The sequence below is a fragment of the Talpa occidentalis genome, unplaced genomic scaffold (genome assembly GCF_014898055.3).
Source record: "Talpa occidentalis isolate TD23 unplaced genomic scaffold, MPIMG_talOcc4v2.1 talOcc4.6, whole genome shotgun sequence".
NCBI classification, from domain to species: domain Eukaryota; kingdom Metazoa; phylum Chordata; class Mammalia; order Eulipotyphla; family Talpidae; genus Talpa; species Talpa occidentalis.
Window position 1 is genome coordinate 44,116,474 of NW_023604972.1, and position 19,895 is coordinate 44,136,368.

Below are 19,895 nucleotides of genomic sequence, written 5' to 3' on the forward strand. Positions count from 1 at the left end.
ATAAGGTTGGCTTCAGACACAGCAGAGATATGTCAAGTGACTAGGAAGAGACTTCTAAGTGCTTCCATGATGTAAACTCTGACCACAACTAGTCTGAATATGTTAAGTGTAACTACAGAAGAAGGCCTCGGTTACAAGGTCGGTTGGTCAATCTTGAATGGATAAAATTAAGTGAATGCTTACGGAATGAAAGAAGGAAGCAAAGATGCTCCCATAGGCAAACTTCTGATTGTAATCTGGCTTTCCACATAACTTCCTGCGGGGAGAGAAAGTGCTGAGAAAGAGTCTCTTCCTCCAGAGAGAAAACAATTCTTACATTTTAACAAAAGGGCAAAGGAGGGGGGTGCAAGGTTTGGTTAGCACAATGCAGTTGTGAACCATTTCAAGCAATTCAAAGACCCTCTGACCACCAAGCTCTGACAGCACCAGCATCCCTGATACCCCATAAGGGAGGAAGAAGACATGGCGCCCCTTTTGGTATAATATCTTAGGCAACTGGCATAACTACTTATCTTTCACTCATAATTTCCTCCTCTCCTTTCCTACTCATTTAATTCAGATGTTTTCAAGGTCATTTCATTTTCTTATTATAAGTTTGAAAGATAATTTTAACCCAAATATAATTTCATTTTATGTAACCATCTCTTGTCCAACCCAGAGTAAATGCTTCTCTTGATGAATAAATGTTGGATATTAGGCAAAGTAATGACCCTCTGTAATTAAAAAACTTTTTTTTACCCTCTAGTCTTTCCTTGATAGTCTCTAAACTCAAAGCCAAATTCAAGGAGAAAATACGAGGATAAAGGAAGGGACAGCCTTGGGTGCTTTAAACTGCCTACCTCCTCACCTGTTCCTAAGAGATGCAAGTTGCCCATTTGAGGAAACACATCACCCATATGCCACCCTGCACATCCAGGCTGCCTACAAGTGAAGGTCCCTTCAGATAAAGAAGGTAGAAGTAAGTCTAAGGTAGATCCTTCACCTTCATGTAAAAGTACAGAGGCAGAGCCTTACTGGAATTCTATTTTACCATTTCAACTGAAGTCAGGAATTAAACAACACAGCCCAATTAAGTCACCTTTATACTGATTTTCCTGTGGATTGTCTACAAGTCCGTTTTCTTGAGATTAGTAGTAAAGCTTATTTAAAAAAACCAAAGACCAAGTAGGAAGAGCCAGAAAGCACATTCCACCCACCCAGCACGAAGTCTTCCGCAGAGGGGTTGGAGGCAGAGGGGTTGGAGAGTGGGGGCAGAGAAGGCTCCAATGCTAAGGAATAGAAAGCTCCTGGACAGCTTCTCCTATACTCACTTATAATATCTCCTAAATGAGTACCGGTGGTCCTTAAAAGAGGGAAAAGAGGGCACAGGAGGTGAACAAGATCTGTTGAAGAGGACTGTGAAGAATGGGTGCATCTATATAAAGACTTGTCAATATTTATAGACTACTGGGTGTCAGAAAGTTTTACTGCCCTTGAAAGTCATGGATAATAGTAATAATAGCTGTCATTTATTGGGCACAGGAAAAGTGCTTAGAATAAGGAGCACTTACTATATGTACGTACATCTGTACACACATACTTAAATTACAGGAACACATCCCATTTAATCCTCACAATAATCATACCAGCTGGCAAATAGTAATGGTTCTATTATTTTCCTTTTGCAATGAGGAAACAGTCTCAGAGGAGCTATATTATAACCAGATATAATTCACAGGTGAGTACTTCTGAAACACTAAGATCCGACTTCCCCTCAAACTTCAACTATTCTAATAAAGAGGGACACTGAAGTAATATTGCATATTCTTGTGTAGTGTAGGAGACTTGGAACCAGACTGAGATTGATCCCAAGTGCTGCCTCCTAATAGTTGAATGACTGACCAAATGATCACAGAAGGGGCCCTACAATAATGTACCTACTCTATAAGGAGGTTTGAAGGATTACATAGGTTAATAAATGCTAAATCCTACAGAAACAGGAAGTGCTCAGTAAAAACTGGCCTCTACTAAAGATCCACATTAGCTCACCAGTAGCAAATAGAGTGGAAAGGACTATAACTGAAACTGAAAGCTAAACCTTAACAGCAAAACAGAAGTGTGAAAACATGCAGATAACCAAGTGGGTAAATGGAAATATGTTCTATGGGAGAAGATAATAAAAGAGAAGTATGTTCATGACATATGACCCTCCAGTTGTCAGATAAAGGCACACATTCAAAACCAGGTTAGGGTGAAGGAATGGATTCCAGATAAAACATTTAAAACAATTTGCCACTCACAGTTCTTCTATAAAAGATCATTATTGGTCAGTTTTATTGATATCTTGTGATTTAAAAAATCAATTTTAAAAAATAGTGAGCTTGAGATCTTTGTCAAATATAAATTCCATAAAATTACAACAAACTTGTATTTTTAAAACTTTATTTATTCAAAGCAGAATTGGACTTATTCACCAGAGACAGAGTGGGGAGCAGAACAGGTGGATCTACTGAAATACACTGCTGAGGGGAGCAGCAGGCGAGACAGGAGAGGTCTGCTCTGACAGGTGGATAGCTCCCTGGCCAGGGATCAAACTCATGCTGCAGTGGCTGCTGATAGCTTGATAGTGCTGAGACTCAACCCCTTGTGCCACCAGGGAGGCCCTTTTAGCTGTTTTTTGACAAATGTATACATGAAATAGAAATTTATTTCATGGTAAATTCTAATGTACATGCAAAGAGTAGACCATTATTATCAAGTATATGCATCAACAGAATGAGTTATAGGACCGTATTGTGTCACGGATGGCTATTCTGTGTTCAGGGATAGATGCAGTCGGAAGGAAAGCATCCTAAGTTTCAACCCAGAAAACCAGACACTGTGGGGATAAGGGTGGGCCTGGGAAGGTTATCAGGACCTCGTCCTTGCCTGGACTCTTGAACTAGACAGGAATCTAAGTAAATTAAGTGCCCTTTGGACAACTAGACTTGACTCTGAGAAGGTACTTTGCTTGTTAGTACTGCCCCTGCCTCTAGCAGTAAGCCTGGAAAATGATTATTAGGTCTTGGGAACAAAGAAGATTCTAATCTGCATCGATAGTCCAAGAGCTAGGAAGACAGAACTTTCGAGTCACCAGCCGAAGCTCAATAAACGCTATTAATCAGATTGTTCTGTAACAGGGTGGTCCCCTCCCTGCCCTGGAACAGTTCCACACACTGACATCATTCTCACTTTCACATTTATTTCCCGAAGGTATCTCTCCCAGCAGATAGAACTCAGCTTTAAGTTAGACTCTGTTGTATTCACAACTGGTTCATAGCCTTGGAGGGGAAGCAGCGCCCCCTAAAGGTCCTGCTGGTGGTAGCAGTAATTTGTGAGAGCTCTGAGAAGATACACATCTTGGAGAAGAGAATGATGTCATAGTTCAGGTGATCCTTTCTACTGGAAAGGATTTTAAGCTTAAAGTCTGAAAGTACGTGGCTCATTTCAATTAAATTTTTTTTGTTTTAGAAAATCATTTATTACAAGGGTTGCTAACCTGTTAATCATGATTCCCTTTCACTGCATCAATTCACCTATTCTAAATAATTTGGTGTAACAGACAGAATATTTGTGTCCCCTTCTTCTGCAATTCATGTGTTTAAATCCTAGCACCTAGTGTACTGGCACTACAGGTAGGACCTTTGGGAGGTAATTTAGTGATGAGGCCTTAGAATGGACTTGGTGCCCTTGTAAAGGAGGAGACCAGAGAAACCTCCCTTTCTCCATCTGCTATGTAAGCGAGCACATAGCAAGACAGCCATCCATGCACCAGCCAGGTGGGAACTCGCCCGACCAAGAAGCCTCTCATGCCGGGCCTCCCCGGTGGCGCAGCGGTTGAGTGCTGGGTTGCGAAGCTGCCCGCAGCCTCTGCGACGCCAGTTCGATCCCCGGCTGCTCCCCGGCCACCGGAGGAGGGTCCCACATGGCACGCAGACCTCTCCTGCCGCCCGCTGCTCCCCTCAGCAGTGTACTTCGGTCCTTCTGCCTGCTCTGCTCCCTGCCCTGGCTCTGGTGAATTCTCTCACCCTCCCGCGCTTCTGACTGTACCCAGTGCATGTACAACAAACAAACAAACAAATAAATAAATAAATAAAAATACATGCCTCTTAAAAAAAAAAAAAAAAAAAAGAAGCCTCTCATGCCTTGATCTTGGGTCTCCTATCTTTAGAACTGCAAGAAATAAATCTGTTCTTTATAAACTACCTAATCTATGATACTCTATTTTAGGGGTTCAAATGGGTTAAGACACTTGGATAGTAACAAACCAGCTCTGACTATCCATGGCTTTAATTTTGAGAGGTTATAAGCTAAAGTTAGCTAATTCAGTTTAATAGGAAAAAAGCTTATAGGGCACCTCGCCACATACCAGGTACACTGCAAGTGCTAAGCACTAAGCTATTACTGAATATTAATTATAGCATACATAAATAGCAAGGGTAGTTATGAATTTGGACAGCTTCTTGAGTCGGTGTTATGACGCCGTACAAGAAACCAAAGGAGCAGTCTCTCCTTTTGTCACAGACTGGAAACAACCGGGAAACACTGTTAGGGTGACATCTGTAGCCCACTGATTAGTGTTCCCCTTCACATATTACCTACTTTCCATATTTAAGTGAGATAGCTTAGCTGAAGGAAGTTAAGTGCCAGGGTTAAGCTATGGGCAACTGTCAGCAGCAGCCAATGACATGATCGATGTAGAAAAGCAGGAGAGGGCGCAGGATCTTCAGTTAGAGAAACTTCAGATCAAATCCCAGTCTTAAAGTAGGAGGGTTCAGAGAGCCCCCCAGTTAACACCTACAGACAATTATTTATGTAAAGCACTTAGCAAAAGGAACTTTTGGTTGTAGTGGTAGTAGTTGTTTTTAGGAAATAATAATCCTAACTACCACTAAACTACTACTACACTTCAGTGAAACGGAATATCCCCAAGGATCCACAATAGGATAGGCTACTCCTCCCCTCCCGCCAAACCCCCAACAATCTGTAAGCCAAGTAAAGGAGAACACAGGTAATAATAATGAGGCAACATTCTTCACTAAGCACAGTTCCTCATTGGATCCAAGCTAAGCCAATCAGATTTCCAGTGGTGCACTGAGTCAGTTACAGGGAGCTGGGCTGTGAGTTTATGTTCAGTTTGGGCTGGTATCCCGGCACTAGCAAGCCAAAGCCACTTGCAAACCTGATGTATATGGCATAGGTAAGGCTGTGAGTTAGCAGAGAAATCAGGACTCAGAGAAGCAAGAAAATGGAATATTCACCAAAAAAAAAAAGCAGACAAGAGACTATGAAGCCTGATACAGAGATTCACACCCCGCCCCCCCACAGTACCTGCATGTTGACTCTCCAGTTCTTCTAGTCTACCCTACATTTCCTGAATAGCAACCTGAAGATTCTCCTGCATCCTTACAATAGACACTTCTTTGACCTGAGTTCATCTGCGAGGTTTCTGTTTCTTTAAATAGGAGGAATTCTTACAGAGCTTCTTCACAACCTTAAGTGACACAATTTATGAATAACAGGAATAGAGACACCACTGGAGAGGGAGGATGAAGAGAGCTAAGTATAAATGATAACAAAACCCTGGCATCCACATATTTTAGATTTTGTTACTGTCAGAGACCCAGAGACCCAGACAGACAGACTAATGCCATTTAAAAATGTGAGCATGAGGAAGCTACTCGATTAGCAGACTGGACCAGCTTCTGTATCTCAGTTGGTAGTTATTCTTTGAATGTACTTGTGTGTATTTATATATATATGTGTGTATTTATTTTATATTTTGTGAGGGAGAAGACACACTCTAGGAGTATTTAACAATATGAGGGATTTGGAAAGCCATAGAAATATCCCTTTGGAACAGCCAGGTTCTAAAATATTCTTCCAAAAGAAAAAAAATTACCTATGAAGGGAAGAAAAAAGGGGAGTACCCAAATCTCTTAAGACTTCTAGATCTTTCCCCATGACAAAATCATTGGTTAAGAACGAAATTCTTAACCATGGGCCTCCCCTGGTGCGCAGTGGTTGAGTGCTGGGCTGCAAAGCTGCCCGCAGCCTCTGTAGCCCCGGTTTGATCCCTGGCCACCAGCAAGGGTCACACATGGCGCGACAGACCTCTCCTGTCGCCCGCTGCTCCCCTCAGCAGTGTATTTCGTTGGCCTGCTTGTTCTGTTCCCTGCTCTGGCTCTGGTGAATTCTCTCACCCTCCCTCATTTCTGACTGTACCCAGTGCTTGTATAAATTAAAAACAAAAAAAGAAATTCATTCTCAGGGTCCTACTGTAACAGGGTGGTCCCCAGGAAAGGGGGAGGTTCCCTGCCCCACCCAAGGGAGGGTGGAGCTGAGCAGGAAGAGGAGAAGCTGAAGAAGAGACTGAGGAAGGAAGCAGGATGGAGCCAGGAGACCTGGAGGAGGCGCATGGAGCCTAGAGACACGTGAAGAAACTGCGCTTGTCTTGTGGTCGTGGACTGGGTGACACAGATGTGGGTGAGACCCATGGGGAGGTGACAATGGCAGCTTTTATCTTGATGTTGATTTTGCTCTTTTCCTTCCGGGCTTGTCTGGTTGTTTCTGACCCTTTGCTGTGGGTCCCCACTGGAAGATGCTTTAGACTTGTGGCAGGCTTTGGGGCCTTGCTCTGGGCCGATCCCATATGTATGGACTTTTACCCACAAGGGGATGGGTGACTTTGGGTGCTTCATTTAGAAACTAGATTCTTTGCCTTACCTGTATTGTTTCCTAGTTTTATTAAAGTTCCTTCCCATTAAAGTCTCCTATGTTTTGTGTTGATGCGGCGGATGGCAGAACCCATTTAGAATAGGCAGGTTTGCGGGGCTTGGGCTGCCCCTCTCCCTGTCCTATAACACTACCACTACTCTTTTTCTATCTTTGTAGCCTTTGCTAAGTCATCTCTTGCCACAGTACTGTCCTACTGCCCACTCTAAAATCCACTCAAATTTACCCTTCCTGGACAAAATGTTTACACTTGCAAATCATGATTCTCATTTAGCTCTTGAAGTAAACGACAGAATTAATTTACCTTAATATAAAAAGAACTGTTAAGTATAATGACGATCTACTTCTTCCATGTTGTACTGCTATTTGCATCTCTGTTGTCCCCAAAGGCTAGGTTCTTCATGGCATATTTCTAAACATGTGTAACCATCTGGGTGGGCTAAATTTTTTTTACCCTGAAGTCTTTTCAGGACCTCTTAAATCACCAGCTCACCCCATTAGAATGTAAGTATCACAGAGGTAGGCAATTTTGCCTGTTTTTAATCAATGCTGAATCCCAAGTGCCTAACACAGTACATGGCATAGTACCTGCTTATTTAATGATTACTGACTATTTGATAAAGACAAGATTCAAACCTAAGTCTGGTGTTTCATAAGTATTGATTTTTTTAAATTATATCAAATGGTCTCTTATAGAAATAAAGGAAAGGAGGAGTGAAGAGAGAGAAAAAAGTGATGGTGCCAAAGTGAATGAAATGAAATCTCAGGCTCAGGAATCAGCTACAATGCGGGATGAGTTGTGCTTCTCTTCCAAATAAACTAAGAGCTTTGTAAGGGATCCAGATGTTTCTCTTGTGAAAGAGTTTCAATTTCAATGCTTGTTATTTGTGATTTTTTAAAAAGGCATGATTATTAAAAAAAAAAAAAATTATACAGTGGCCATTATGGAACAGTTGAAAGAAGAAAATGATATCCAGGATGCTGCCACCAAAATATAACCACTCTAAATTCACATTTTACTGCTAGGCTTCTTCCTATGCATACATTTCTTTTTTTAACATTTAATTCATTCACTTTTTATTTAGTCATCAATTTCTTGTTATCTATGCATACATTTGAAACTTAGCTGTGATCATTCAGTATATATGAATTTTCCACTCTCATTATTTCTATCATGTATTAATATTATCATTCCATGATGCTCAGTGTAAAATTCTCAATTAAAAGAAGTGAGATTTTACTGCCAACTGGTACAAAAATTTCATATTCTCACCCTGATTCTGCTACCAGGGAATTTTAAAATTGCAATTCTTACAATTGGCAAGAGATGAAAAAGTTTTACAGTTCCCTCCCTCTTTCTGTCAAATATTTTACAAACAACAAAAGAATCAATAAAATACACAGTTACATGGCTGAGCAAATGCCATTACTCCCTGACCATTTTTGCCTCTCAGATCTTTCCAGATTATGATCCTGGGGGAATTAATAACCACTGCCCTAAAAGACAACTGTCTTGAACTACATGGAAGTGAGCATTCCCAAATATAAAGAAAATTGAGAAAAGTTTTACTGAATATATACATAATGCTGTCTTTACCAAATAAATAGGATGAGTCCACTAAAAGTTTTAGAGACTGATACAGTATAGAGGTAGCTTTAGTTGTGTAGCAAAAGAGGTGCAAAAGATCTAAGAAAATATAGATTTTCTAAAACCAGCAAAAGAAAATGATGGTGCAGTGACTAGATGAGGGTTTATAGACCTATTCTGCCATTTACTAGCTACATGGCCACAAAAGATCAATAAACATAACAACCCATTTCCACAGGTTTACAAGGTTACAAGGAATATTTTTAACTACCAACCATTCTATATAGGCTCCTTGGCAGGTGTTAACAAACATTATTTAATTTAAACTTTATAACATGCTACTCGGTTGGGAAGTTGTTTACCCAGTTTCTGTCTCCCCTTTTTACTAAGAAAACTTGAGTTTTATTGGGAGTGGCAATATGCTCATACCAAAACAACATAATATCATATTTTTCCAGGTACTCTTGTAGCTAGGGGTGGACACAGTTCTTAACAAAGTAAGTGGAACTCTAAAGATGGAGCTTCCTGGAAAGCTTTTCATACAAAAAAAGCAGACTGACAGCCACCGCTGATTCAGGTCAGAATATCAATCGATGCTAAAGCTGGATGGTAAAAATTTGAGAGAAACAGGGTATCTATCAGTATTAAAGCATGTTTCCCAAATGATACTTAACAAGTACAAAGGGAAAAATAGTTAAGTTTACAGTGGAGATGTGTGGCAGGCAACCTTAAACAAATTACAATTACTATCACTAGTAATGGGACAAACTGATGTTATGCATCTCCTGAGATGATGCACTATAAGAAAGCAATTCTGTGATGTTCCTGCCAAAGACGAACACTCTGAACCTAACAGTAAAGTCAGACAAATGCCAACTGAGGGGCATTCTACAAAATAACTGATTTGTACAAAAATATTAAAATCATGAAAGAATGACTGGAGATGACAGAAGAGACATAACATATATATGCAAAGTATAATCCTGGATTGGATATTGGACTAGAAAAAAAAATTCTCTCAAAAAGGTAACTAGTGGACTAGACTATTGGCAAAATTTGAATAAGGTCTGCGAATTAGATAGTTGTAATGTTATCACTGTTAATTAGTGATAAATGTTATCACTATTTGATCATTGCACTGTGTTTTTTGGGTAGAACTGGGGTGTAGGCTAGAGGTACAGGGGTTGAGAGGATTCATCAGAGACAAAGTGAGGAGCAGAACAAGCAGATCTACTGAAATATACTGCTGAGGGAAGCAGCAGGCAAGCCAGGAGAGGTCTGCCATGTCATATGTAGGTTAGCTCCCTGGCTGGGGATTGAACTCAGGCCTCAGCATTGATAGTGCTCAGACTTAATCACTAGGTCACCAGGGAGGCCTTGCACTTGGTTATTTAAGAAAATGTTCTTGTTAGGAATTAGATCCTGAAGTACTTGGGGGACAAAGGGACATCATGCCTATAAATTCTTTCAAAATGGTTCAGGGAAAAATATGCACATATTTAGAAAGGAAAAAATGATAAAGTAATTGGGGTTAAAAGTTAGCTTTTGAAATATCTACATAAAGAGTATATGGGAATTCTTTGCACATTTTTTTTTTGCACCCTTCCTGCAATTCTGGTATTAGTTCAAAATAAAAGTTAAAAGGGTAAAAAGAGTGGGGAGTGGGCACAATTGATAAGTAACTTTTGCCCTTCATCTTCCACCTTCTTCCTTTCCAAATAAGAATATAATGCTGAGGGCCTCCCCGGTGGCGCAGCGGTTGAGCACTGGGTTGTGAAGCTGCCCGCAGCCTCTGCGAAGCCGGTTCGATCCCCGGCTGCTCCCCGGCCACTGGAGGGGGGTCCCACATGGCGCGCAGACCTCTCCTGCCGCCCGCTGCTCCCCTCAGCAGTGTACTTCGGTCCTTCTGCCTGCTCTGCTCCCTGCTCTGGCTCTGGTGAATTCTCTCACCCCCCCGCGCTTCTGACTGTACCCAGTGCTTGTATAAATGGAGAAATAATAAATAAACAAACAAATAAAAAAAAAAAAGAATATAATGCTGAAGATATAGCAGCCAGCTTGTAACCACAAAGATGAAAGCCTCAAGCCAAGAGTGACAGAGCACAAAGGCTCCAGCTTACATCCCAGATGGCACCTTGGCACCTCTGAATCAGTCCTACACTGCCTAATTTGTTTAAGATACCCTTTGGTTTTCTGCAGCACATGAGAATCACACTGCCCAACAAAGTTAAGTAACTGTCCAAAGCTACACAATGCAAATTTGGCAGGAATAGAGCGATAACCCACATCTGTCTATGTCTGCAAAGAAAACAAGCCTTTCTGATCTATATCATGCCCAGCTTTCTCTCTCTCTGAAACACTCCAGAATGAGACAGAATGAGACAGATACATGAGAACACCTATCACAGGGCAGAGACTTAAATGTTTGCTGACTCAGTAGTGCAAGAATCCCAGCACATCTGTTTCCAGTATTAGGCTATTCTGAGCTATTTTTAGGTGGTTAAAAAAAAAAAGCAAAACTGTATTTATGTAGGTGGAATACTCAGGCTGCAGATATTAGTCAGCAGTTTCATTCAGCTTCTTGGATTTCTCTCACCACTCTTTCCCCTTCCCCTTCTGGGCCTCTTCTCTACTTCCCAAAAGCCCTTCTAACCCTCTCTTCATCACTCAGCTCCTGCAACCTTAGTTCCCCCCTAACCCCCAAAGGAGGGAGGCGCTGAGTACAAACCCCACTGAAAAAGCTCTATGAACTAAGTGGTTCATTTTGGGGAAAGTAGAAGTTAGCCCTCACGAAGAACCATCTTTCCCAGTTTGGCAAGGAAAAATAAAAAACAGGGAGTCCTCACCTCTGGCCAGAGCTGAGCAGTTACCTGGAGTAACTGAGGTTTTAAAAACTCCAGGCAGAGGGCCTCCCCGGTGGCGCAGCGGTAGAGCGCTGGGTTGCGAAGCTGCCCGCGGCCTCTGCGGTGCCGGTTCAATCCCCGGCTGCTCCCCGGCCACAGGAGGAGGGTCCCACATGGCGCGCAGACCTCTCCTGCCGCCCGCTGCTCCCCTCAGCAGTGTACTTCGGTCCTTCTGCCTGCTCTGCCCCTCGCTCTGGCGAATTCTCTCACCCTCCCGCGCTTCTGACTGTACCCAGTGCATGTATAAACAAAAAACAAAACAAGCAAACAAATAAATAAAGAAAAACATGCCTCTAAAAAAAAAAAAAAAAAAAACTCCAGGCAGAAGAACGAAAGCTGTAGGAAGACACTGAATGTGGGCCTGGTAAACCCATCAGTAGTGTCCTAGGGATCTTCTAAAGTTGAAGGACACAACAGGACAGGACCATAAATTTTTATTAAGATGATGTTAAATATGTAGTTTCGTTGATTTGTTTTAAATGGCATGAATTTTGAACTTTTAAAAAACAAGAATCTTATTATTTATTACACCATGTAATAAATAGCAAAATACAAGTAGAGATATTTTGTTCTGACCTAGATACTAGAACCAGACCTATGCAGTGGCCTCACAGGAAGAAGACTGGCTGCTGGAGTGATCTATTGAGACCTTGGGTTCTGAGCTATTTAGGAGTCATAATTCACAGACTTTTCAGAGAGGGAGAAGTTTTAGGTCTTAGGTCTAGAGTTAGGTCTGGGTCACTCTGGATCTCATAAAACTACGGTCCTGCCCTGGCAAGGCCATGTAGTATGGGGATACTGGAGGTCGAGAGAGGGCAGTAGGGAGAGCAGGTTGGAGTTCTGGCCCTTTCTACTACCTACAACCAGTGTAGTGTTTGTGAAATCCTAGGCAAGGCAGTATCAAGGAAGAATCAGCCAAAGAGACTTCTCTACTTTGCCCCTGTGCTCCTGATCTTTTCATCTTCTACTCCACTGCCCACAGATTCCTGAGCTGCTCGCAAAGAATTATGTCCACTCCCAACTCACAGGCCATGAGTTCCATATAGTCATCTTCATTAAAGTGCTGGAATGGGGAGAGAGCACTTTGGAGGTGTAGGTTGGCTTTGAAAAGTTCTAGTCCAGGTCAGCTACCACCATGCTGGTTTACAGCTTGATGTATTCTGATCTCTGGAGATAGGCTACAAAGTCCCCTGCCTCCCTCTCCTCTCACACGTCCTCACTTGGGTCACAGACTCAGGCAAATGAGATAGATGGGCTGCAACTTGCACTGGGATCAAGGCTTGCTTGCTGGTGAAGGTGGCAGTGACTCCATAATAAATCTTAAGCTTCCATGGAATCTTGGCATCAGTCAGTAATGTGAACTTCAAAGGATTTAGAGTAGTTATGGAATGGGACAGTAAAAACTTCAACCCTGTTCTAGTTATTCAGGACCTACCTGATCAGCGAGGGGAGCTGGGAGGGAGGGTAGTAAGTGCGGAGAGGTGACAGTCAAATTCCCCACAGGGGCCAAGAGTGCCAAGATCTAGATCTGATCAATTTGCCCCTCAATAAATAGTTTTATAAAACATCCTTTGGACTGAAAATGGGATTTCCTAATTTAGTTTTGGAAGTAAGCAATTCCATTTATTTTGTTTCTTTAAAAGTGAAAATGCACCTGGACTACAGTTTAAAAAAAGTGTAGCTACAGCTTTGCTTACAGATATAAATATAAAGCAATGCAGTTACTTTTACTGAATAATACAAAAATTTATGGAACCTTCTGCAGACCAACAGAACTGCTAGTGATATGCTAGTGACAAGTCTAGAAAAATACTGGGGAAAAAAAAGGGCGGGGGGGAAGGAATCAAATACATTAGAGTATACAGTGAGCATCTATTGTTTTCCCTATCCTGATACATTCTCTTCTGGTATAGTATTTCAGCTTTCCTTTGAAGAAAGTCCCTATTCCCCTGTTCTCCCATACATTTGAGATGAGCGGAAGACTCCGACTGCTGGTTTGGGGAGGAGGGTGGCAGATGTGAATCAAGGCCAATCAGAGCACCTCACACATTGGACTGCAAGAATTACACAAGGACACATGACCCAATCAGATCCAATGCATCAGTAGGAGATTTTTGTTAGGACTATAAGGTTAGGAATCTTACTTGAACTTGGGCTTGGGAGATAATGGGACTACAGGTATTGACAGTCATGTTGTCCTTGTATGGAGTCAGAGAGAAAAAAAAACAAAGAAAGCACAGAATCCAGAATTGGTGGCTGTTCTGTAGTGATAATGCCTCTGCTCCCTTTCAGACCCTGGCTGGGAGACAAATGAGCCACTGCCCCCTTTCTGCCTTTTCTTAAGACTGGAAGTAGCGTGCATCTCCACCCCACCTGAGACACCAGGACAGAGCCAATATTGTGAGGTCAGGGGGAGGTCTGGGGGTTTCAACCTCATCTCCTCTGCACCCAACTATCTTGCTCATAGTTCTTCTTGCCCAGGAATGCTGTTAGGGAAGAAAATAGGTCAAATTAAAGGAAAACTCATAGTATTCTACTAGTGACCTAGTCTTACCAAAATTTAAAGGAGCAGAGTATTTTGTCAAGGCTGGTGCCTTAAGTGTCAAGATGCTACTTCTTTTTATTACCAAATAATACATATAGTAGACATGTAAGAGCTGTACTTCATCTCAGAGTCTCATTCCTGATGATGGATAGAGTGGGGCACTAGACGGCACTAAGGAAAGGGTTAGGGAAGGGTGAGGTATAGGGACTGGGTGATGTTCACTGGATGATGCACACATACACACATACTTTGGTAATAAAAATGCTAAACATTTATTGGTTACTTTTTTTACACTTTAACAAAATGCCCCATAGCAAATGTCTGATGCAAAGTATTTAATGTCCAGCTTTTTTAAAGATTTATTTATTTATTTATTTATTCATACAAGAGCTATGGTATAGGCCGGGGGAGGGGAGGGGCGGATATGTATGTGAGAGGATTCACCAGAGACAGAGTGGGGAACAGAACAGGCGGATCTACTGAAATATACTGCTGAGGGGAGCAGCCGGCAAGACAGGAGAGGTCTGCTGCTCCATGTGGGTCACCTCCCTGGCCAGGGATGGAAGTGCTGCAGAGGTTATGAATAGCTTCATAGTTCTGAGACTTAACCCCTTGCTCCACAAGAGAGCCCCCTTAATGTCTAGTTTTAAAGATAATGCTTAGTGCATACTATTTTTTTACTCTCCCCATTCTCCAAATCTACCAGGTTTAAAAAACTTTGGCACTAGGAAAGGAATATTCTCCATAGCATTTGTGATATTTGACATCTATAATTCCACTTAACAGATGGAAAAAAGGACTTTCCTTGGCATAATATTCATTTTTTTAATGTTTTCTTCATATCATCTTTTATTAGACAGGGCTCAGCCTCAGAGATACAAAAGTAAATTATGTAGTCCTGCCCTCTACGGTTTGGCTTAAGAAGCATTTATTGAGGGCTTACCATAAAGTGCTAGCACATACACATGTATATGGATTTCTGGGAAAGCTTTCAGATGATGCCAGAGTTAAATCTTAAGGAACTAGCAGGCATGTTTCCCTAATGAAGAGGAGGGAAAAGGGTGCATTAGGGCATAAAGACAGAAAATGTGGAGAGGCAAGAGCTGGAAAGATAGGCAAAGCCAGAAAATAACATGCCTGTATACCAAGTTAAGGACTTTGGATTTTATTATGGAGAGAATGGGCAACCACTGAAGGACTTTAAGAAGAGGAGCAACATGAATGGATGTTTTGTTATGGTTAGGTTCACCCAAAGGTGGACTGAAAACTCAAATGGAGGGAAGCCAGGGCTTGAATGTAGACAAGATAGTTAGAAAGTGATTGTAGCAATCTTGGTGAAAAATAATGAGAACATAAACTATGTCAGAGGCAAAGAGGATGGAGAGCAGACGACCTATTTGAGAAATGTTCCATATATAGAAATGATAGGATTGGATACTGGACATTTGAGGGAGAAATCTAGAGTCTAAGATTCCTCCAACTTTCCTTCTCCTAAGGTAGGCAATTATTTGAGTAGTGCTATCGAATGTGGCAGGACACACAGAGGTATATTGATTTTTTTTTTTTCTTTAAAGGAGGTCGGGGAAGATGAGTTCAATTTTAAATATTGACTCTGGGAGGTGTGGCACATCCAGGTGGAGAGGTATATGAATTAGTTAGTTAACTAGTTGTTGCGCTTTGTAGCCTCAAGAATTCATGACTACTCCAGATGCATGTGTTCTTGGCAGTCTCATTTAGAATAGAGCAAGGCCTACTGATTTGGGGAAAAAGACATTTTTTCATGTTAAAAAAAAAAGTACTAAAGATACGGGGGTAGAGCGTTAATAACAAAACATCATACCACCAGCTGCTAAAATGACACGGCAGATCCATGTTTTTTCTCTAGTTAAATGCAGGGTTGGACTCGTACCCTCACACCGCTAGAAAACAGTGGCGTACCTGGTGTTTAGATCTAGGAATTCCTTAGAGCAGGTTTGAAGAGCAAGAAACGAGATACGCGCCCTCCAGTGGCAGTAGAACGAGGGGGCTCTAGCACCCTTTTTACCACCAAACAAAGACCTGTAAAGAAATGCAATGTACGGGGTTCAGGCCACAACGTACTGCTAAACGGCAAAACCAAACCAACCCTCCCAGGATCCCGGTCTCCCTACCTGTCAAGTAGGCCGAAGGAAAATTTCACTTTCGACTCAACCAAATACGACCCCAGATTGGATAGTTCGCAGTAAGTCCCGCACCGCGACAATGAAACACCCTGCGAGCCAAAACACCAACACGGTGCGGTGCCGACACGCTCCAGCCGGCAAGGCCCGGCGCCGACCACGTGGGTGTATGGGGCCAGCAAGCGCCACCCGCGAAGGGCGGGAGTGGGAGGCGTGTCGCCGTGTGGGGGCGGGGCCTGGGCAGTGGGCGGGGCTTGGCTGGACCCGGGTTACAAGCCTCCCCTCGCCTACCTTCCCCCTTTGCCTTCGCCCTCAGAGCCGCCACGTAATGCCACGTCCCCGCGCATGCGCACCTCCTCTGTTGGTGGCGGCTGTTTCCGGGCTTTGGGGGGCTGGAGCGGCCGCCGAGTGGAAGGCGGTGGTGGCCGCTGCCGGGGGGTGTATAGTGCGGGATTGGGGACCAGGCCCCGCGGAGGGCAGGGGAAATCGTCTGTTTTTTTTCCTGAAGAGGGCTGGTAGAGCCTGTGGCAGAGCGACAACATGAATTTTCTCCGCGGGGTAATGGGGGGTCAGAGTGCCGGACCCCAACACACAGAAGCCGAGACGGTGAGAGGAGCGGCGGGTCCGCGACTTGGGAAGGGTCCGGGCAGAAACGGGAACGAAGAACTCGGGGGCCCGGAGGTCACCTCCCGCGCCCTACCGTGGGCTGGGGGGTCCACATGACGCCTCCCCCTTTCCTCTCCTGAAACCTTTGGGTTCCCCTCTCACGCCCCCGGCGCAGCCCCCACCGTGGCGGCTTGGTCGGGCTGACAGCAACCGCCCCCCGAGTCTCCGCAGGCCGGACGAGGAGGGTGGGTGGCCCGCGCGCGGGTGGTATCTCTCGGGAAGGGATCAGTCCCCGGGTGGAGGTTGTGACCTGTCCGCCGCGCCCCTTGGGGCCACGGAGCCCTCCCTCCTTCCCCTCCGCGTGTGCTTCCACTGGCCGGGAGGAACCTGCAGTCCTGCTCCTCCCTCGCAGTATGGAGTGCGGCTCTGGAGGCTGCGAGGTTTAAAACCCAGCTGTTGACCAGAGCTTGTAGCTAAGAATAAAACAATAATTTGGGGGCACAAAGCCACCTGCTCCTGTCTCTTCAACTGGAGGGAGGGTCATATTGGCAAGTGTTTTTAGTTCACACCCGGTTTTTCGGGCTCACCCAAGTATGTGGCATTTGTGAAATACTCGCTTGGACGCTGTCGGAATCTTTCGCGCTCAAATCGCTTCGGGAACCCAGCCCCGGTTTTCCCTTCTGTGCCTCCCATTCAGAGAAGCCAGTGCTTCTGAACTGATGGTAATATGATTTGCATCGTCATTTTCAGAAATAGACACCGAAAACGGTATTTGATAGTTGCTTCAATTCTAGGTTTAGGATAAACTTAATTTGAAGCTTGGTTTGTCTCTGTTGGAAAGGAGTGTATGATATTTTTTTAAATAAAACTATATGTGAGATGAAATTTAGACCAACAGAAAGATGTCAAAGTATGGCATTTTAAATGTAAACTTTGGATAGCATTCTTGGACATAATTGGGATGACTTAGGTCCTATCTTCTATGTTGCTGGTATCCCCAAAGGTAAAAGCTTTCATTTGTCAAGCCCTTACCTTTGGGGGGTCTTTTTTAGTCCAAATTCTCCTTTAAGCCCCAATTTTCCTGAAAGACTGATGGTATCCTCATTTTACTCATGAAGAAATGAGACTTAGATGAATTCAACAAGGTCACACTAGTAATAAAACCAGGGTTCAACCAAGGTTTGCCTGACTCCTGAGTCCTGGGTTTATTACTCATATCCATGCTTTAATATTTATCAAGGAATTTCGGGAATTTCTATAACATTATTAAAAATACTGCAGATTTGGGTTAGAACTCTTTAAAGCAGAAGTTGAAAGATGGTGAAATCTGTTTTCTTTCGTTTGAAAAGAAGATTTCACTTACATACAACTGATACTTGATTTTTCTTGTCCATTCCTAGGGCTGAGCTACCCTGTTAGCTTACTACACTCAAAGCCTACATCTTCTGCTTTTATTTATTTTATCTCTCTGATTTTTTTAACACACCATGTTTTAAAGCATGTTATCAGAGCTTTGGGGGGAGTTAGGCCTTGTGCCCTTGCCTTCCTTAGTGAAATGGGATTGGACAGGAGAGATTGCTAATACCCTATGAGTAAAACAAAGAAAACGCCATCACTTAAGTGTTTAATGAGAAATGAAATTACAGAAAGAGCCTGGTATTTAACTTAGTAGGTGCACAAAAAAGGATAATTTTTAGGAGTGAATACTTTTGCTTTTACAACAAATTGTCACAACAACTTCTATAGAAAAGATGGTGTAAATTTTGTTAAGTATAGAATATTCAAGCCAGAAGACCCATTTCAGATCATTCTAGCAAACCCCCTCATTTTACAAGTTAGGAAACACACTCAGAGCACTAAAGCAATTTGTACAATATTACAGAGCTGACACTTGAACACTTTGATCTTACCATAGTGAATGGAACTTTATTTCATATTTGAAAATGAAGTTTAAGTATCACTTGTGTATTTGTATATATAAACTGCAAGGAAAGTAAGGATCCTTACTCTCCCCTAACTTTGAGCGTGTGCACTCAAAATTGGAGAAGTGATTTGTTTCTGAAAAGAGTTAATAGTTTACCTTGAATTATAGAGAAGAGTTTCTTTCACCATTTCATTCCATCAGGAAGTATAGCACGCATGGGGTCATGGCTCACTAATTTAAAAGTATTTATAGAGCATCAGTAGAGTATGTACTACAATATTAGATGTTTTAATTAGTAATTTGATCTGGCCTGGATATTCTAGTTGACATCGGAGTCTCAACCACCCCATTATCATTTAATTTTTGTATTTTTTCCACTTCTGCAAAATTAATTATTTTCATTGTAATTTTCCACCATTCATGTTTTTCCCTTCTTTATCCAGTGGAAAGTGTAGTTCATCTAAAGTCTACCGCCCTTTAAATCCATTATTAAGGTACCCCCCTTTTTACCCCACCAAACTGCAGATAATATACCACTGAACAATCTTCACATTTTAACTAGATTGTATTTACTATTTTTACCATTTTCTACCATTTGTGTATGTCTCATCTCTACTAGACTTTTTGTTATTCTGTTTTGCTTATTCTTTTAGATGCTTTAGGGCAGGTTTATGGATTTTAATCTTTGCTTTTCCTTAGTAATACCCAATAAATACTTGTTAAGGGGCCTCCCCTGGTGGCGCAGTGGTTGAGCGCTGCGGGAAGCCTCTGCAGTGCCGTTGGGAGCGATGAGGGTCCCACAAAAAAATAAATAAATAAACAAACAAATAAATAAATACTTGTTAAGTGAATTATAATGTTATATGAAGGAAATCATAGGTCTGAAATCATAGCAGCTTACAAATTAAGTGTTAAACATACTTTTTAAGATTATGGAAGTTAAAGTTCTGGAATGATTGAAGTCCATTATGTCAAACATTTAACTTAAGTGATTTTTCAGATTTGCAAACTGCTTTGACTGCTCTCTGACTTTTTCTTACTGAATTTAAATATCTTCTGTGTGCAAGTTATATTATTAATTGTATGTTACCTAGCTTCCTGTACTCTTGGTTAAAAATAATTTTGGACTGGTATTAAAATATTCTTCAGAGACAAGGCAGTGGTATGTATTTATTTCATGTGATGTAATTCTGTAAAGTTCTGAATATATTAAGCCTAGAGTTTTATCCACATTAAACTTCTCATATTTTAGAGTCAAATGCTTTTTTTTTTTTTTTAAGATTTATTTATTTATTCATACAATAGCTAGGGTAAAGGCCAGAGGTGTTGGTGGGGGGAGGATTCACCAGAGACTGAATGGGGAACAGAACAGGCAGATCTACTGAAATACACTGCTGAGGGGAGCAGCAGGCTAGAC

At 42.2% G+C, this 19,895-nt stretch overlaps 2 protein-coding genes across 4 annotated transcripts in view; one reads left to right on the forward strand and one right to left on the reverse strand.

The window, feature by feature from the left end:
* Positions 1 to 16,106, reverse strand: part of G3BP2 (G3BP stress granule assembly factor 2) — a 76,713-nt gene extending 60,607 nt beyond the window's left edge. Inside the window, exons 1-2 of one of the 2 annotated variants that reach the window (XM_054688392.1) lie at positions 15,940 to 16,106; positions 15,728 to 15,847 (exon numbers count right to left, since the gene is read on the reverse strand). The gene's annotated coding sequence lies outside the window, so the exon portion shown is untranslated. The remainder of the gene's footprint in view (positions 1 to 15,727; positions 15,848 to 15,939) is intronic. The other variant, XM_054688394.1, reaches the window with a different exon arrangement.
* Positions 16,107 to 16,268: 162 nt separating this feature from the next.
* The window catches only part of USO1 (USO1 vesicle transport factor), a 71,069-nt gene continuing 67,442 nt past the window's right edge, over positions 16,269 to 19,895 (forward strand). Inside the window, exon 1 of one of the 2 annotated variants that reach the window (XM_037530725.2) lies at positions 16,269 to 16,554. In XM_037530725.2, coding sequence (XP_037386622.1) covers positions 16,489 to 16,554 — 66 coding nt within the window. In that variant the 5' untranslated portion in view covers positions 16,269 to 16,488. The remainder of the gene's footprint in view (positions 16,555 to 19,895) is intronic. The other variant, XM_054688487.1, reaches the window with a different exon arrangement.